This window comes from Falco biarmicus, chromosome 19, assembly GCF_023638135.1.
Source record: "Falco biarmicus isolate bFalBia1 chromosome 19, bFalBia1.pri, whole genome shotgun sequence".
NCBI lineage: Eukaryota > Metazoa > Chordata > Aves > Falconiformes > Falconidae > Falco > Falco biarmicus.
This window is the reverse complement of record NC_079306.1, coordinates 5,699,257-5,715,106: the sequence shown is the minus strand read 5'-3', so window position 1 is coordinate 5,715,106 and position 15,850 is coordinate 5,699,257. Positions and strand designations below refer to the sequence as shown.

At 69.3% G+C, this 15,850-nt stretch overlaps 2 protein-coding genes across 2 annotated transcripts; one reads left to right on the top strand and one right to left on the bottom strand.

Moving 5' to 3' along the window:
• Positions 1–24: 24 nt before the first annotated feature.
• Positions 25–7,646, bottom strand: KCNJ10 (potassium inwardly rectifying channel subfamily J member 10). The gene is made up of 2 exons (XM_056322104.1): positions 7,504–7,646; positions 25–2,619 (listed from the first exon to the last, which is right to left on the bottom strand). The coding sequence occupies exon 2, from the start codon at positions 2,617–2,619 to the stop codon at positions 1,477–1,479; it is 1,143 nt and encodes a 380-aa protein (XP_056178079.1). The 5' UTR covers positions 7,504–7,646; the 3' UTR covers positions 25–1,476.
• A 1,328-nt stretch (positions 7,647–8,974) lies between these two features.
• KCNJ9 (potassium inwardly rectifying channel subfamily J member 9) lies at positions 8,975–11,834 on the top strand. Its single transcript, XM_056322094.1, has 3 exons — positions 8,975–9,110; positions 10,043–10,938; positions 11,457–11,834. The coding sequence occupies exons 2-3, from the start codon at positions 10,056–10,058 to the stop codon at positions 11,771–11,773; spliced, it is 1,200 nt and encodes a 399-aa protein (XP_056178069.1). The 5' UTR covers positions 8,975–9,110; positions 10,043–10,055; the 3' UTR covers positions 11,774–11,834.
• Positions 11,835–15,850: the final 4,016 nt, after the last annotated feature.

Genomic DNA, 15,850 nt, shown 5'->3' with positions numbered 1-15,850 from the left:
AGCCACATCCTCAGAGGGGACAGGTTTGCAATGGGGGCTGGTATAACCCTACACCCCCTGGCCGTTCCGGGGGGTGGGAGCACATCTCCCCCAGTGCCAACCCCAGCTGCCCAGTGTCCCAGTTGCCGCCCAGTATGGGGGCGGGGGGGGGGGACCGGACTGAGCCCGCGGGTGACGGCTGCGGGTAGTTGCTGCTGGAAATAAAACCTGTGTCTTTGTACCAAGCACCTGGTGCCCTTTGCTGGGGGGGAGCACAGGCTGGGGACGGCTCTGCCCCCCCCCCCCACCTGCTGCTGGGGGCTGAGGGGGACCCTGGGGTGACACAGAGCCCCCGCGGCGCTGGCGCAGGCAGCAGAGCCCTTCCCCACCATCAACGTAACCTTTATTTAGTAACTGCTTCGCCTTTTCTCCCCCCAAATTGAGGATGAGACCCCGCAGCGCCGTGGCGACAGCGGGACTTCAGCGAGCCAGTCTTTCCGGGGGGGGGAACCTTCCTTCCCCGTTATATATATATAGATTAGTCGCACTATATATATATATATATGTATGTGTATGTATCACCTGGCCTCAGCACGGTGAGGGGGGGCAGCCGGGGCCGCGCGTTAATAGCAGAGCTCTATGTTAGCAGCAGCGACGGGCTCGAGTGGGGCTGGGGGGGATGCCCGGCCCGGGGGGACGCAGCACCGCAGCCGTGTCCGATTATCGGTGACGCCCCGGTGCGACCCGCCCCCCCCCCCCCCGCCACGGCCTGGAGCAGGGGGTCAGCGCAGGGAGGAGGGCCTGGCTCTGGGGGGTGGGGGGTGTGGAGGACAGGGGGGTGGGGGGGCTTCTCCTGCCTCAGTTTCCCTTGTTGAGTGTGCGGTGACCCTGGACATGGGGGTGCCCCCGTGGCCCCCGGTGGTTTGGGTGCTGCGGGGAGGGTGCCAGGGGCGGATGGCTGGGGAGGGGGTTGGCATCCCTGGCCTGAGCCTTCCCAGGGATGGGGGGGTCCCATGAGCAAGGGGAGAGGTCCCCCGAGGTCAGAGCCTCCCGCTCCCCAGCCCAAGTGTGCAGTGAGCGGCTCGGGTCTCGGCTCCAGCCCACCAGGGTGGGATCGGGCAGCGGGACAGCTCCCGGCTGGCGAGAAGTGTGGGCTGGGGGTGGCCGTGGCCCCCCTAGGACAGCATCTCCAGGCAGGATTGTGTCCTGCAGCGGGGCTGGGGGTCTCTGGCTGGTGTTAGAGCATGAGGTGAGGGGGCACAAGGACAGCCCTGTCCCCAGGTGGGCGGCTGGGGGGACAGACAGCCACCTGCGGGTGGGCAAGCACCCACAGGGCTCCCCGAGGGAGCTGCCCCGTGCCACGAGGAAAATGGCCCAGGAGGATGGGATGGGGGAAGAGCCGGTAGCACCTCCAGGGTGGGTGGCACCTCCGGGGCTGGTGGCACCCCTGGGCCCTGGTGGCACCTCTGGTGGTGCTGGCGGCATGCTGGTGGGCACTCAAACATTGCTGATGCGGACACTCAGGGGTGCTCCCTCCCGCTCCCGCTCCGCTGCCTCCCGCAGCGACTCCTCCAGCTTCACCTTCTCGGGGTCCCCAAACCGGACGGTCTCGTGGAGACAACAGGGCGCCGTCACCTTCACCACCTGGTCGAAGAGGCTGAAGTCGGCCACGTACTTGCCGCTGGCTGAGAGGGAGATGGCCGGGGTGAACTCGTAGCCCCAGAGGATCTCCTCGGGCAGGTAGGAGGTGCGGACCTGGCACGTGGCGCTGGTGGACTCCACCGTGCCACTGAGGATGACCACCAGCTCAAAGTCGCCTTCACCCGTCCGTAGGGCCATGTCCCGGAAGGGGCTGGCGTCATCCACCACGTGGTAGAAGGTGAGGGGCAGGATGAGGAAGGGGCTGTCGGAGGAGGTGTCCACCTGAAAGTCCACGTTGACCTGGTTGAGGCGGACGCTCTCGCCCTCCTTGGTGAGATGGGTCTGCAGGAGCTTGCCCGTCACCTGGCAGCCAATGAGGAGGCTCTTGCGCATGTTGGCCACGCGGATCATCAGGCAGGTCTTGCCATTGTGTTGGGCCACCACCGCATTCTGGCTGAACTTGATGGTCTCAGCGCGTTTCTTGGGCCGGGCGATCTTGGCCAGGAAGGTGCCAGTGATGAAGATCTCCATGATGGTGGTGAGGACCAGCTGGGTGATGAGCAGGACGATGGCGAGGGGACACTCCTCGCTGATGTAGCGGAAGCCATAGCCAATGGTGGTCTGGGACTCCAGGGAGAAGAGGAAGGCGCCGGTGAGGGTGTGCACCTGCATGACGCACGGCGTGTGGTTAGCCGGTGGGTCGAACTCCAGCAGGTCCCCGTGGACCACAGCCACCAGGTACCAGATGACACCAAAGGCGAACCAGGTGCCGGCAAAGGTGGCGGAGAAGAGGACCAGCTTGTACCGCCACTGCATGTCGATGAAGGTGGTCCACAGGTCCTTGAGGTACAGGAAGCGCTTGTCGGCGATGTGCTCCATCCGCACATTGCTGCGGCCATCCTTGGTCATCACCCGGCGCCGGCGCAGCCCCGAGCCGATGAGCGGGCGGCTGTCGGTCTGCGTGGTCTGGCTGTAGTACACCTTGGTGGCAGATGTCATCTGGGAGAGGTGATGGGGGGTCGTGAGTCAGTGGGTGGAGGGAGGGAGGCGTGGGTGTAGAGGAGGGATGGGTGGGGAGATGGGTGGAGAGGATGGAGGGATGGATTGAGAGGAGGGATGGGTAGGAAACATGGATGAAGAAGAGGGATGGAGAGGATGGATGGGTGGGAAGACGGAGAAGACAGGATGGATGGAGAGGATGGGCGGATGGAGAGGATGGATGGATGGGATGGTGTGTGCAGAAGGATGGGCGGCTGTACCTGAGGGATGGGTGGAGGGACAGGATGGACGGGGGCGAGGACGGCGTTAGCTCGTTGGGCAGGTGGGACGGAGCTGAGGCCAGTGGAGAGGAAGGACACGGGGGATACGGATAGGTGTGTGGGTGCACTGGAGTGTGGGTGGGTGGGAGCACTGGAGGAACCCCCCCTTCCACCCCTCCCCAGGGCTCCCACCAGCCGTGCTGCCTCCCACCATGGCAGCAGGCAGGGCCGAGGCCGGGAGGATTCATCTCACGTCACAAGGGGCACTGGGGGGGCTCACACAGAGCCCCCACACACTGTCCCCAGGCAGTGCAGGGACATGGGGCATGTAGGGGACCCCAAGGTGACCTGACGGACTGGTGGCACTTCAGTAGTGGCAGGGGCTGCTAATGCTCCCACCTCTCCTGCAGCCTCCATCCGTCCGTCTGTCCAGCCTTCCACCAGCCATCTGGTTGTCTGTCCCTCTCTGTCCCCTACTGATTAACCCGCCACCCCCCCTGTCTGTCCGTCTGTCCTCCCGCCTCACCACAGACCATCGTCTCACCCCTCCCACTGTCCATCCACGCACCCATCCCTCCAGACTCAACCCACCCTGCCTGCCCATCACTCCTCCCCAGCTGTCTGTCCATCCACCCGCTGATCCCCTTATCCACCCGCGTACACGGATCCATGCACCTGCCTGTCCACCCCTGCGTGTGTCTGTCTGTCCAGCCGTCCCTCTGGCCATCCTGCCACCCGTGCAAGCTCTCACCCACCTGTCCCCCATCCCTGCAGAGGCACATCCACACAGCTGGCTGCTGTCCGTCCATCCATCCATCCGTGCACCCACCCACCCACCCACCTGTCCGTCCTCCGTCTGCGTGTTCGTCCCTCTGCGAACTTGTCCCCTCTGTCCCCTGGCAGCTCCTCCCGCGCCCCCTGTCCCGTCCCGGGGAGGGGACCCAGGCGCCCTGGCCAGGCGGGAGGAAGAGGAAGGAGGATGAATGGGAGGTGACAGGGACAAACGGCTGGTGGCAGCGCCAGGCGCGTTTCCGTCCCCGTCCCTGTCCCCAGCCCCTGCCAGCCCCGGCCACCGCCGCCGGCACTGAAAGGGCCTTTCAGCCCACGCCAGCGTTTGGCCTTGCCATGGTTTCCCGCCACGGATGCGGCAGGGCAGCGTGCCGGGGACACCGGGGACACGGTGGCACCATGGGGGGTCTCCTTGGAGCCTGGTGTCCCTCTGCTCGCCAAAGCCAGGGGATACAGGTGGCACCTGCCACTGTCCCACCTGCGCTGTGGTGCCCTCGTGGTGAAAGGCACTGCAGAGGGGACGGTGACACCGGGAACGCCAAGGTCACAGACCTGTCCCATGTCAGCTGAGCTGCTGGGGGTCTCCAGAGCAACCATGTGTCCCCAGAGCCACCATATCCCCACAGACACTGCGTGTTCTTGGAGTCTGCTGGAGGCCCCCAGAGCCTCTGTGTGTCCCCCAGAGCCACCACGTCCCCAGACCTCTGCCTATGCCAGGCAGTGACGGGGACTGGCACATCCCCAGGGGCACAGTGGTTCCTTCAGCCCCTTGGGGTCGCTGCACCCCCCAAAGTCCTTCTGCTCCTCTGAGGGTCCCTTTGCCCACCTCCCTGGGGTCCCTGCACCCTCCCTGGGGTCCGGGCACCCCTCTGTGGGGGTTTTCCCACCCCCAGGGTCCCCTCCATCCATCTTTGGGGGTCTCTTCACCCCCCCGGGGTCCCCACACCCCACTTTGGGAGTCTCTGTGCATGCCAGGGTCCCTTGCACCACTTCTGGGGGGTCCTGACCCCCTCTTCAGGGACCTCGCGCCCCTCCTTGGGGTCACTGCATCCCATAAAGCCCCCGTCAGTGGCCGCGTGCCCCTGTGCCCCCGGCCAGGTTCCCGTGCTGGGACACGGGTTGTGACAAGCCGGCGCTTGTTCCCGGCTCAGGGGACGGTGCCCGCGGGCAGAGCTGCTGCCGCCACAGCCGGGCCGGTTACCCATTAACCCCCCTCGCCCCCGTGCCTCGGTTTCCCCCCGGGGATGCTCGGCGCTGGGGCTGAACGCAGGGGTCCAGCCCTGCCTGGGGGGTCCGGTGTGGGATGGGGGGGACACGGGGGGACGTCCCCCCCTCGCCATGTCCTGCTGGCACCGCCAAGCCCTGGCACCATTCCTGTGCCCGCACGTGCCAGCCATGACCGGGCTTCCTGCCAGCAGCATCCCCCCCACACATCCCAAAACTGGGGCGCTGGGCTCCATGGTACTGGTGGCCACCGGGAATGGGGGAGATGGCACCCCATCCTCACAGTGGGGTCGGGGCAATGGGGGGCCGTGGCGTGGGGCAGGTCCCGTGGGGCTGGGGGTGTGGGGCGGCGGCGCAGGGCTGGCGGGGGGGTGGGGGGGGGACGGGGACAGTGGGGCCATTGTGAGCCCCGGAGCAGAGGCCTCAATGGAGCTGGCGGGGCACAAAGGCGCTTTGACGAAGCCCTTCGTTAGCATGCAGGGCCCTGCGTGCCCCGCAGCCAGCACGGCCCCCGGTGGGGGTCCCGGGGGGCCCCCTGCCACCCACCCTGCTGCACCGGCGGCCACTGGGCCCCGGATGCCTGGATCCCCCCTGCACCCCCTCCTTGCCCAGCGGACCCCCCGCATCCTCCCCTGCACCCTGCTATGGAGGCTGGACCAGTCTGAGCCCAAACTGGGGGCTGGTGGGGGGCCCTCCGGGGGATGACCGTCCCCGCACCCTTCACGCTGCCACCCACACCCGGGAAACGCTGGAGGAGGCATGAGCCGCAGCCCCCGCCCTGGCCATCGAGGTGATGAGGACCCCCATCCCTCCCCACAGATTGGGGGGATGCCAAAATGATGGGTTTTGATTCCCCACCCCCCTCACACCCAGTGCTGCCCAGCCCTTGGCAGCCATCAGCGGAGCTCGCAAACTGGGGCAAAAAAAGCCCCTTTTACCCGTTTTTTCGAGCTGCCCCCCCAGCACGCCCGACGGGTCCATGGGCGTGGGGCTCCCACGGGACCCCCGCAGCCATGGGGCAGATCAGGGGGGCTGGAGGTGGCGGCGGGCGTCCCCACGGCCACTCAGCTCCCCGGGGGGCGGCTGGCGCCGGCGTGGCGCAGCCCTCGGTAGCCATCGAAGAAGCCATCCACTGCACCAGCCCCGGTAACTGCAGCGCCGGTAATCCCGGTAAACCCTAGCCCAGTTAACCCCGGCCCGGCTAACCCTGTGCCTTGGTAACCTGCCAGCCCAGGCAGCCCACAGCCCGTCTCACCCCCAGCCCAGTTAACCCCCACTGGTTATCCCACAGCCTGGTCAACCCACAGCTGGGCTAATCCACAGGCAGGTTACCTTGCAACCAGGATAACCTGCACCCCGGGTAACCCACGGCCCAGCTATACCAGCATGGCTAATCCAGCCCAACTAACCCACAGCCCAGCTAATCCAGCCCAGCTAATCCAAACCAGCTAACCCACAGCCCAGCTAACCCAGCGTGGCTCATCTGTGGCTCCACTAATCCACATCCCAGCTAATCCAGTGTGATAACCCACAGCCCAGTTAAACCCACAGCCTGGTTCACCCACAGCCCAGTTAACCCCACAGCCTGGTTCACCCACAGCCCAGTTAATCCACAGCCTGGTTCACCTGCAGTCCAGTTAATCCACAGCCTGGTTAACCCACAGCCCAGTTAACCCACAGCCCAGCCAGGGTCACTAACCCAGAGCCTGGAGGTGCCCCTTGCCCACCACAGGGGCCTGGGGAGGGGGATGCTCCAGCCCCCTCCCCCCCCAACGCCCTTCAAACACCCTGTCCCTGTGGACCCCGAGCCCCACGGAGGGGCTGGGGGGAGCTGAACATCCCCAGCGCCAGACTGAGACCACCCAGCATCGTTACACCGGTGAGGGGACCCAGGAAGAAGGAGGTGTCGGGGGGGGGGCGGCTATTTGGGGGTGACATCCCTGGGGTGGGGAAGGGGCCACCCCCGGGGCCTCAGGCCTCATACCCTGGGCTGTGGGGACATCTCAGGGCTCAGGGACAGGTGGCCCTGGAGATACCTGGCAGGGGAAAGTGGGGTGAGCACAGCTGGGGGCTGCAGTGCCCCTTCATCCACTGTCCCTGCGGGTCCCAGGGGAGAGAAGGGGGGACACCCACAGGGAGCAGGGACATGGGAATACGTGACATCGGGACTTGGGGACATGGAGATACAGGGATATGGGGACTTGAGAAACGTGCAGAATGGGGACACAGGGGCATGGGATACATGGGGACACAGGGATGTCATGATATGGGGATACAGGGACATGGGGCTCATGGGGACATGGGGACATGAGATGCAGGGCTGGGGTGTACCTGGGACTATGGGAACAATGGGACACAGGGGCACGGGGCTATAGGGGATGCAGGGAGATGATGGGGACACAGGGATGCAGAGCGATACGGGACACAGGGATCGTGGGGCTGCGGGGGACACAGTTCTATAGGGACGTGGGGCTGCAGGGTCCTGGTACTGGGGACTGCGGGGACCCGGGGAACAATGCAGGTCCAGCAGTGCCGGCAGGTGCTCGCAGCCCTCGGGGCACCACGGAGGGAAACAGGGGACCCCCGGGACCCCCCCCCCGGCCGCCCTTACCTTGCTCGGGGAGGGCCCCAGGGCACCCGGGGTCCCGGCCTCGCTCAGCCCGGCCGCCGCCGGCTCCCCATGGGCTTTATGGCTCGGCGGGGCCGGCAGCGGCGGGACGGGACGGGCCCCCCCGCCTGCCCCCCCCCCCGCCCCCCCACCCCCCCGGCCCGGGCCGCCTCGCCGGGGCCCGGCTGGCACCGATTGGCGGGGCCGGGGAGGGGGCCCGGGGCGGGGAGGAGCCGCCGGGGGCGGGACGGGGGTTAATGGGGTGGAAAACGAGCCGGCCCGCACCGGGTCACGTTACCGGCCACGGGGGGGGGGGGGGGGGGGGGGGAGGGCGCGGGGACCCCGCCCGCAGCCACCGGCATCGGGCAGAGTCCCCCGCCCCGTCCCAGCAGCACCCACCTGGGTGGTCCCCGGGCATCTCCCGGCACCCCCCTTCCCCGCCCCGGAGCATCCGTGTGCGAGCGAGCGTGGGGTGACAGGGGCCCCGTGTGCACGGACACGCACACGCGGTGACCCCCCCGCACCCCCGTGGGGGCAGCGCCAGCCCCGGGGCTGCCACCGATGGGGCGCAGCGCGGGGTGCGGGGTGCGGGGTGCGGGGCCGTGGGAGCGTGGGCCGTGCCCCCCCCCCGCACAAGGCCCCGCTGTTCCCGGGCCGGGGCCGGTTCCCCGGGGCCGCGGCACAAAGCGCCTTTGTCCGCCCGGGGGGGCCGGGGGGGGCAGGGCTGCGCGGGGTTCCCGGAGGCGGCCTCAGGCACCGGGGGAGGACCTGGCCAGCGATGGGGGTGGCTAGTGTCGCAGAGCCCGGGCTAGTGATGGGGGTCCTGGCCAGGGCAGGGAGGCTCTGGGCTACCGATGGGAGGGCATGGGCTGGTGAAGAGGGGTCCTGGGCTACTGATGGGGAGTCCTAGGCTAGCGATGGGGGGGGGCCTGGTCTAGTGGAGGGGGACGGGGCTAGTGATGGGGACCCGGGGCTAGTGATGGCGGGGGCCTAGACTCGTTACGGAGACACCGGGCTAGTGAGGGGGGGGCCTCTGGGCTAGTGATGGGGAACCGTGGGCTAGTGAGGGGGGCTCTGGGCTGGCGGGGAGGGTGGGACCTCGTGTGCACCCCCACCCGCCGTGCCCTGTGTCACCCCCCACTGCGCCCCACGTCACGCGTGCCCCCCCCCAGCCCGCAGCGCACAGGTGTGCGCACCTGCCCCCCCCCGCGCCCCTGCACACACGTGTTCACACGCTGGTGTGTACGTGTGGGGGTGTGTGCGCTTCCACACGCGTGTGCACCGCACCGCCGCCTTCCGGGTCCCCGCCCGGGGCGGGGGGTCACGCGTGGGGGGCCGGGGGGGGGCGGGGGCCGGGGGCGGGCGGGGCCGGGGGGGGGCGGGCGCTGGTCGGTATTTTTAGCCGCGCGCTCCCGGGGCGCAGCCGTTGCCGGGGAACGGCGGGAGCGCGAGGGGGGGGGGAAGAACGGGGAAGGGTGCGGGGGGGTTGATCCGGGAGCGGGCCGGGCCGGGCGGGAGCGGACCGGACCGGCGCTGTGCTCGCCCTGCGCCATGCGCGCAGCGCACCGGGGCTGCGCGGCCCGGCGGGAGCGGCGGCCGCGGGGCGAGCGGTGAGTGCGGGGAGGGGACAGGGGACGGACACGGGCACGCACACAGCCTGGGGGGGGGGGGTGGGCCTGCTGTCCTCCCATCGCCCCTGCTCCCCTCCCCGCCACAGCACGCGGGGGTGGCACCGGGATCCCCCCCCCCCCCCGCCCGCCGCACACACGCGCTCCGCGGGTGGGGGGTGTTGGGGGCACGCGGGGGCCCGGCCTGCCTGGACGGGGCTCCCCCTGCACAGACCGCTGGGGATGCGCCCCCCCCCCCCCCGGCAACGTTCTGCCCCCAGGCTGGGGGGGGGATCCATCCCCACGAACCCGTGTGGGAGTGGGTTGCCCCACACTGGATGGGGGGGGGGCACAGTGGGGTGCTGCAAGGTCCCCCCAGGCTGGGGGGGGGGGAGGCCATAGGTGGAGGAGGAGGAGGGGTATGCATGTGTGCGTGTGCAAGGAGGAGCTGTGTGCGAGGCCTGGCAGGCGTGCATGCGTGTGTGCATGCAGCCCAGCCCGTGTGCATGCGTGTGCCACCAGGGGCCTGGTGCGTGTGCGCAGCGTCGTTGCACACCCTGTCTTGGGGACACGGGAGCGTGCATGGAGCCCCTCGGGGGACACACCTGGGCCTGCACATGCTGCATGCAGACGTGTGCGTGTCCCCAGGGGTTGTGCGCTTGTGTGCATGTCTGCTTATGCGTGTGCGCCAGGTGTGCGTGCTCTGGTGCTGCATGCACACGTGACTGCACGCGTGTGCATCTGCAGGCATCCGTGTGCAGGTGTGTGCTCCTGGGTGCTCCTGTGCCTCAGTTTACACCACGCTCTCACTGGGGCCCCGGGGGGGACCCAGGCATCTGGGCAGGCCCCCCACAGCTGGTGCCATCATCCCTTCCCAGTCTCCCCAGTCTGGGGGGGAGTAAGTGGCACCATTAACCCCTTCCCTCCCCCCCCAGCCTCTGAGGGGTGATGGCGCAGGACAACGCCGCCTTTTGTGGGGTCCCCGGGGAGGCAAAACCCCCCCTGGTGCCCCCTCGACGGTGGGGGGCCAGCGCCCGCAAACGCCAGCGTTACGTGGAGAAGGACGGCAAGTGCAACGTGCAGCACGGGAACGTGCGGGAGACCTACCGCTACCTCACCGACATCTTCACCACCCTGGTGGACCTCAAGTGGCGCTTCAGCCTCCTCGTCTTCATCCTTGCTTATGCCGTCACCTGGCTCTTCTTCGGCCTCATCTGGTGGTTCATTGCCTACTGCCGGGGGGACCTGGACCACTTGGAGGACCACGCCTGGACTCCCTGCGTCAACAACCTCAACGGCTTCGTCTCTGCTTTCCTCTTCTCCATTGAGACAGAGACCACCATCGGCTATGGCCACCGTGTCATCACTGACAAGTGTCCTGAGGGCATCGTGCTGCTGCTGCTCCAGGCCATCCTGGGCTCCATGGTCAATGCCTTCATGGTGGGCTGCATGTTCGTGAAGATCTCCCAGCCCAACAAACGGGCCGAGACCTTGGTCTTCTCCTCCCACGCCGTGGTCTCCCTGCGGGATGACCGCCTTTGCCTGATGTTCCGCGTGGGCGACCTGCGGGACTCGCACATTGTGGAGGCCTCCATCCGTGCCAAGCTCATCAAGTCCAAGCAGACGCAGGAGGGCGAGTTCATCCCGCTGGACCAGACCGACCTGAGTGTGGGCTTCGAGACGGGCGACGACCGCCTCTTCCTCGTCTCGCCCCTCATCATCAGCCACGAGATTGACGAGCGCAGCCCCTTCTGGGACGTCTCGCGGCACCAGCTGGAGAAGGACGATTTCGAGATTGTCGTCATCCTCGAGGGGATGGTGGAGGCCACAGGTAATGGGGATGCCACCAGCGGCTGAGGGGTGGGGGCGGGAGGTACTTGGGGACACCTCATTTCTGTGGGGACACCTCATCTCCATGAGGATACCTCCATGGGGACACTTCACCTCCATGGGACATCTCACCTGCATGGGGACATCTCACCCCTGTGACCCACAGTGTGTTCCTGCCTGGTCCTGGCTGGGAGGTGACCCCCCAATCCACCCTCAACCCCAAGTTCAGCCTGGACATGGGTGTCCATCCCCCCCCAATAACCCCACTGCAGGATGGGGGAGGGGGGAGCCTTCGCCCAGCCTGGCCCCGCGAGGGGACCCTGATGGCTGTGACAGCCCCAGTGCCCCAGCCTCTCATTGAGGCGTCCCAGGATGGGGGTGCCCCTCGCAGTGGGTGCTGCACAGCCTCCCCGGCCGGGCTCAGGGCGCACCTTGCACCTCCCCATTGCCGGGGGCACCCTGCCTGTGCACCCCCGACCCCGGGCTGGGCAGGGGGTGCCCAACAGCTGCCCGGCACAGGGATGACGTGCCAGGCTCGGAGCTCATACCTGGCGGACGAGGTGCTGTGGGGTCACCGCTTCACCCCGCTGCTGAGCCTGGAGGAGGGCTTCTACGAGGTGGACTACGGGGGCTTCCACCAGACCGTGCCGGTGCCCACCCCGGCCTGCAGCGCCCGGCAGCTGGCGGCGGCGGCTGCCCGCCGTGATGCCCATCTCTACTGGTCCATCCCCAGTCGCCTGGACCAGCCTCTGGAGGAGGCGGCGGTGGCGGCAGGGGGGGACCCCGACACTCCCTGGGAGAGCAATGGCACCCTGGCCAGCCCCGAGGCGCGATGATGGGCTGCAGGGGTGCTGAGTGCCCTGCTGCCCCCCGCCGCACTTGCTTTTAATAAACCACCCGCCCCTTCTGATGGTGGTGGTCGTCTTGGGGTGCGGGGTCTTGAATTTGGGGCATGTGCCTGGGTTTGGGGGTGCCAATCCCGTGCCCGCGGGGGAATTCCGAGTGAGACAGGGGCTGGGGGCTGGCAGGAGGGACAGAGGGGACAGTGAGGAGTGGCACCGCGCACCCTGTGCTTCCCCCCCCCACTGTATTGCGAGCCCCGAAGCTCTGCAGGCACGCAGACCCCCAGGGTGGGCAGGGGGCTCTCCACGGACACGGGGACCCCCGGGGTGCGCAGGTGGCACCAAGACCCCCGGGACACCAAGGGCGTGGGGTCACTAAGGCGGCCAGGGGGTGAATGCAGAGCCACGAGCCCCCCCTGCCCCCCCCAGCAGCAGGGGGGTGTGCTTGGGGAAGCGGGCGGGGCCGAGCCGGGGCTGAGCGATCCCCCCGCCCCCCGCCCCGCCCCCAGCCCGGCCGGCGGCCGCCCACGACGCGGGTGAGGCGGGGGAGCGTGGAGCTGTGCCCGCGCCCCAGACACCGTGCGTGGGTCCCCGCGCCCCCCCCATCCGGAGCGGGGCGGAGCCCGGCCCCCCCCGGGGCTCCCGGGTCCCCACGGGTGTGTGTGCACACGCGGGTTGGCAGGGGGCGGGGGGTGTGTGTGTGTGCGCGCACACGCGTGTTGCCGTGAGCGGCGGGACACACACACACAGACACACACGGACACACACACACACAGACACGCGAACACACACAGACACAGACACACACACACAGACACAGACACACGGACACACGGACACACACACGGACACACACACACACAGAGACACACGGACACACACACACACACGGAGACACGCGAACACACACAGACACACAGACACACACACACACACACACACACAGAGACACACACACACAGAGCCCCCCCGTCCCCCGTGTCCCCATGTCCCCCCGGCTGCCACATTCCTCCCGCCCACGGCAGCAGCTGCGCAGGGTGGGGGCGGCGGGGCACGGTCCTCGGGGGGGGGGGGCACACGCATGTGCATGGCGCCAGCCCCCCCACCCCCCACCCCCCGCTGGGGTACCCGCCACCGCTACCCCCTCCGGCAGGGAACCGGGGCAACTGGGAGGCCGGGGCTGCAGCGGGGGGCGGCGGGGCGGACCCCCGGGACCCCCGTGGGGCCGGGGGTGGGGGCGCGGCACGTGGCGCCTGCTCCCGCGTCATCTGTTTGCTCAGCTTGGGGGACAGCGGGGGGGGGGACAGCGGGGGGCACAGGCCGGGTAAACACCCCCCAACCGGCCTCGGCATGCCCGGCCCCTGCTGGGGGATGGGACAATGGGGGGGCTGGGATAAACTGGGGGGCGCGGGGGTGCTGGGGATATTGGGGCAGACTGGGGGGACTGGGATGGATTGGGGGCACTAGAAGGAACAGGGGGACAGGGATGGACTGTGGGCACTAGGACAGACTGGGGGCACTGGGATAGACTGTGGGGACTGAAGGTGTTGAAGGATTTTGGGGCAGATTGGGGGGACTGGAATAGACTGGAGGCACTGGGAGGTACTGGGGCAGACGGGAGACGGGCAGAGAGAGAGGTGCTGGTGCAGATGTGTGGGAACTGGGAGAGACTGGGGTGGACTGCAATGGGTGGGGAGGTGCTGGGGAGATGGCAGACTAGGCAGTAGTGGGACAGACTGGGGCAGGCTGGGAGGTACTGAGACAGATGGGGTGCTGGCATGGACTGGGGGGGACTGGTCCAGACTGGGGATACTGGGTTATACTGGGAGCGTGAAGCTGGACCAGGGGGCCTGGTGCAACAGGCTGGGACGTGGAGATGCTGGGTGCACTGGTGCAAACTAGTGGCACAGGCGTAGAGGGGCTGTGGGCCCCACAGCCATTGCCCCCCCCCCCCCCCAGTGCCCTTGGGCTGCCCTTGAAGGTTGCCATGGCGACTAAGCCGGACCCTGGGGGGCCGGGGGGAGAGTGTGTGAGGGGGTGCGTGTTACTGGGAGGGGGCCCTGGAGCAGGACTGGGGGCACTGGGGGCTGCGGGGCAGGGCTGGGGGCACCAGGGTGGGCATGGGGGGTGTCAGGACGTGTCCCCAGGCACAGCCAGTCCCCGGGCACAGCCGCATCCCCGGGCACAGCCGGTCCCCGGCACAGTTGTCCCTGGTCACAGCCCCCCCCCCGGTACAGCCCCCCCGGGCCCTGGCCTTTCCCTGGCTAATTTTAGCCACCCCGCGTTCCCGCTTGCTGCCCGGTGGCACCAGCGTCCCCGTCAGGGCAGCAGCATACTGGGAGAACTGGGGACATGCTGGGGTGGGGATCAGCACCCCCTCCAAACTGTCCCCCTGGCGCCACCCCCTGCTCTGGAAGGGGGGGGGGGGCCTTCAGGGAGGGACCCAGGTGTCCGAGCAGCCCGTGACCCCCCCGCTGCCACCCACGCCGTGGGGTCTGCGTGGGGCACCCGGACGTCAGGGTCCCCCGCCACCCCCCAGCAGGTGGGGGGGGTCAGAAAGGGGCACCCCCCGGCCCGGACACCTGGGTTCCCAGCGCTCAGCCGGGACCCCCCACTGCCCCGGCCGGCTGGGTCCCACGCGGGGGGTGTCGTGGAACGGGAGGGACTCGGAGACCCCCAGCACGGCCGGGGGGGGGGGGGCGGGAAGAGCCCACCCCCCATAACCAGGGCAACCGGGGCGGGGGGTCCGGGGGCCCGGCCAGGAGGGGCCGGGGGGGGGCAGGCCCGGCCAGGGGGCGGGGGGCGGGAGCGGGGGGGGCCGGCCCGGGCGGGGCCGGGAGGGTTTTTCTCGGCCGCCGCCGCCGCCGCCGCCCCCGAGTGCCCCGGGCCGAGAGCAGCGACGGCAGCGCCATGGGCAGAGGGGTGAGTAGGGGCGGCCCGGGGCGCCCGCTGCCCCCCCCCCACGCCCACGCGGGGCGCACACCCACGCGGGGCACACCCCCCCTCCCCCACATACATACCCCCCCGGAGCGCCCACCCCTGCGGGCACCCGCTTGCTGCCACCCGGCACCTGGCCCTGGCGCCCACCCGTATCACCCACCTGCTGGGCAGCCGGCACCTGCCCGGGCGGGACCCCCCCCAGGGCGCCCACCCAGCCGCTGCCACCTGTGGGTGCTGTCCCCATCAGGTGCTGCCCCCCGCACCCCCACCCCAGGGTCCCATGGCCACTCTCCCCTCCCCTCCTCGGTGCCACTGGCACCCACGTGCCCCCTCACCGGGGTCCCACTGTTCCCCCGTGACCCCCGACAGGGGTGGGCGGCTGCCCAAACGTCTGAGTCCCCCCCCTCGCTTCGGGGAAGGAATTTGGGGGGGGGGGCGGGGCGGTCCCCCATGGTGGGGAAACTGAGGCACGGAGCCGGGGTGCCCCCGTGGAGGATCCCCCCGCGCCTGTCTCCCACTCGTGCCCGTGCCCCCGTGCCCGTGGCCCCGGCTGCTCCGCGCCAGGGTCCCGGTGCCGTGGCAACGGCCGCGGGGGGGCCCCGAGCCGAGGCTGCACCTCGCCCAGCCCCCCCCGTCCCACCGGGCCCCCCTGTCCCGCCTGGCACAGCCGGGACCCCCACGCCGGGACCCTCCGTTCCTTGGGCACCCATGCAAAAGTGGGGAGACGCCAGAGGACGTGGGACAGCGGGTGTCGTCGTGTCCCCCCTCCCCGTGGGTGTCCCCAGATGGGTGTCCCTCCGGGCAGTCTGTCCTCAAGGAAACGCCGGGGTGGGGGAGGGCGGGGGGATGCACATACACACCACCCCCCACCCCGCCCTGTGCCACCCTCCTGCCCCCCCGAATCCCGGGATGCCCCTTCAGCCCACCCCCAAAGCCAGAGTGGCCCCGCGTGGAGGGCTGGGGCGCCCCGTGTCCTGGGGGAGCGGGCAGCAGAGCCCCCCCCCGCCTGGGAGTGCCCCGTGGGGGGGTGTGTGGAGATGGGCACCCCCGTGTCCCCGTCCCCGCGGTAACACGACCCCTCTGCTCCCGGCCGTTGTTCTTGGCACCGGGGCCGTTTTCCATGACCGCATC

Bases quoted from the DNA above. Each gene is read 5' to 3' on its own strand.
- KCNJ10 (XM_056322104.1), bottom strand. From the start codon at position 2,619: ATGACATCTGCCACCAAGGTGTACTACAGCCAGACCACGCAGACCGAC.
- KCNJ9 (XM_056322094.1), top strand. From the start codon at position 10,056: ATGGCGCAGGACAACGCCGCCTTTTGTGGGGTCCCCGGGGAGGCAAAA. The intron at 10,939-11,456 runs GTAATGGGGATG...TGCCCGGCACAG, and splicing joins GGGGATGGTGGAGGCCACAG to GGATGACGTGCCAGGCTCGG.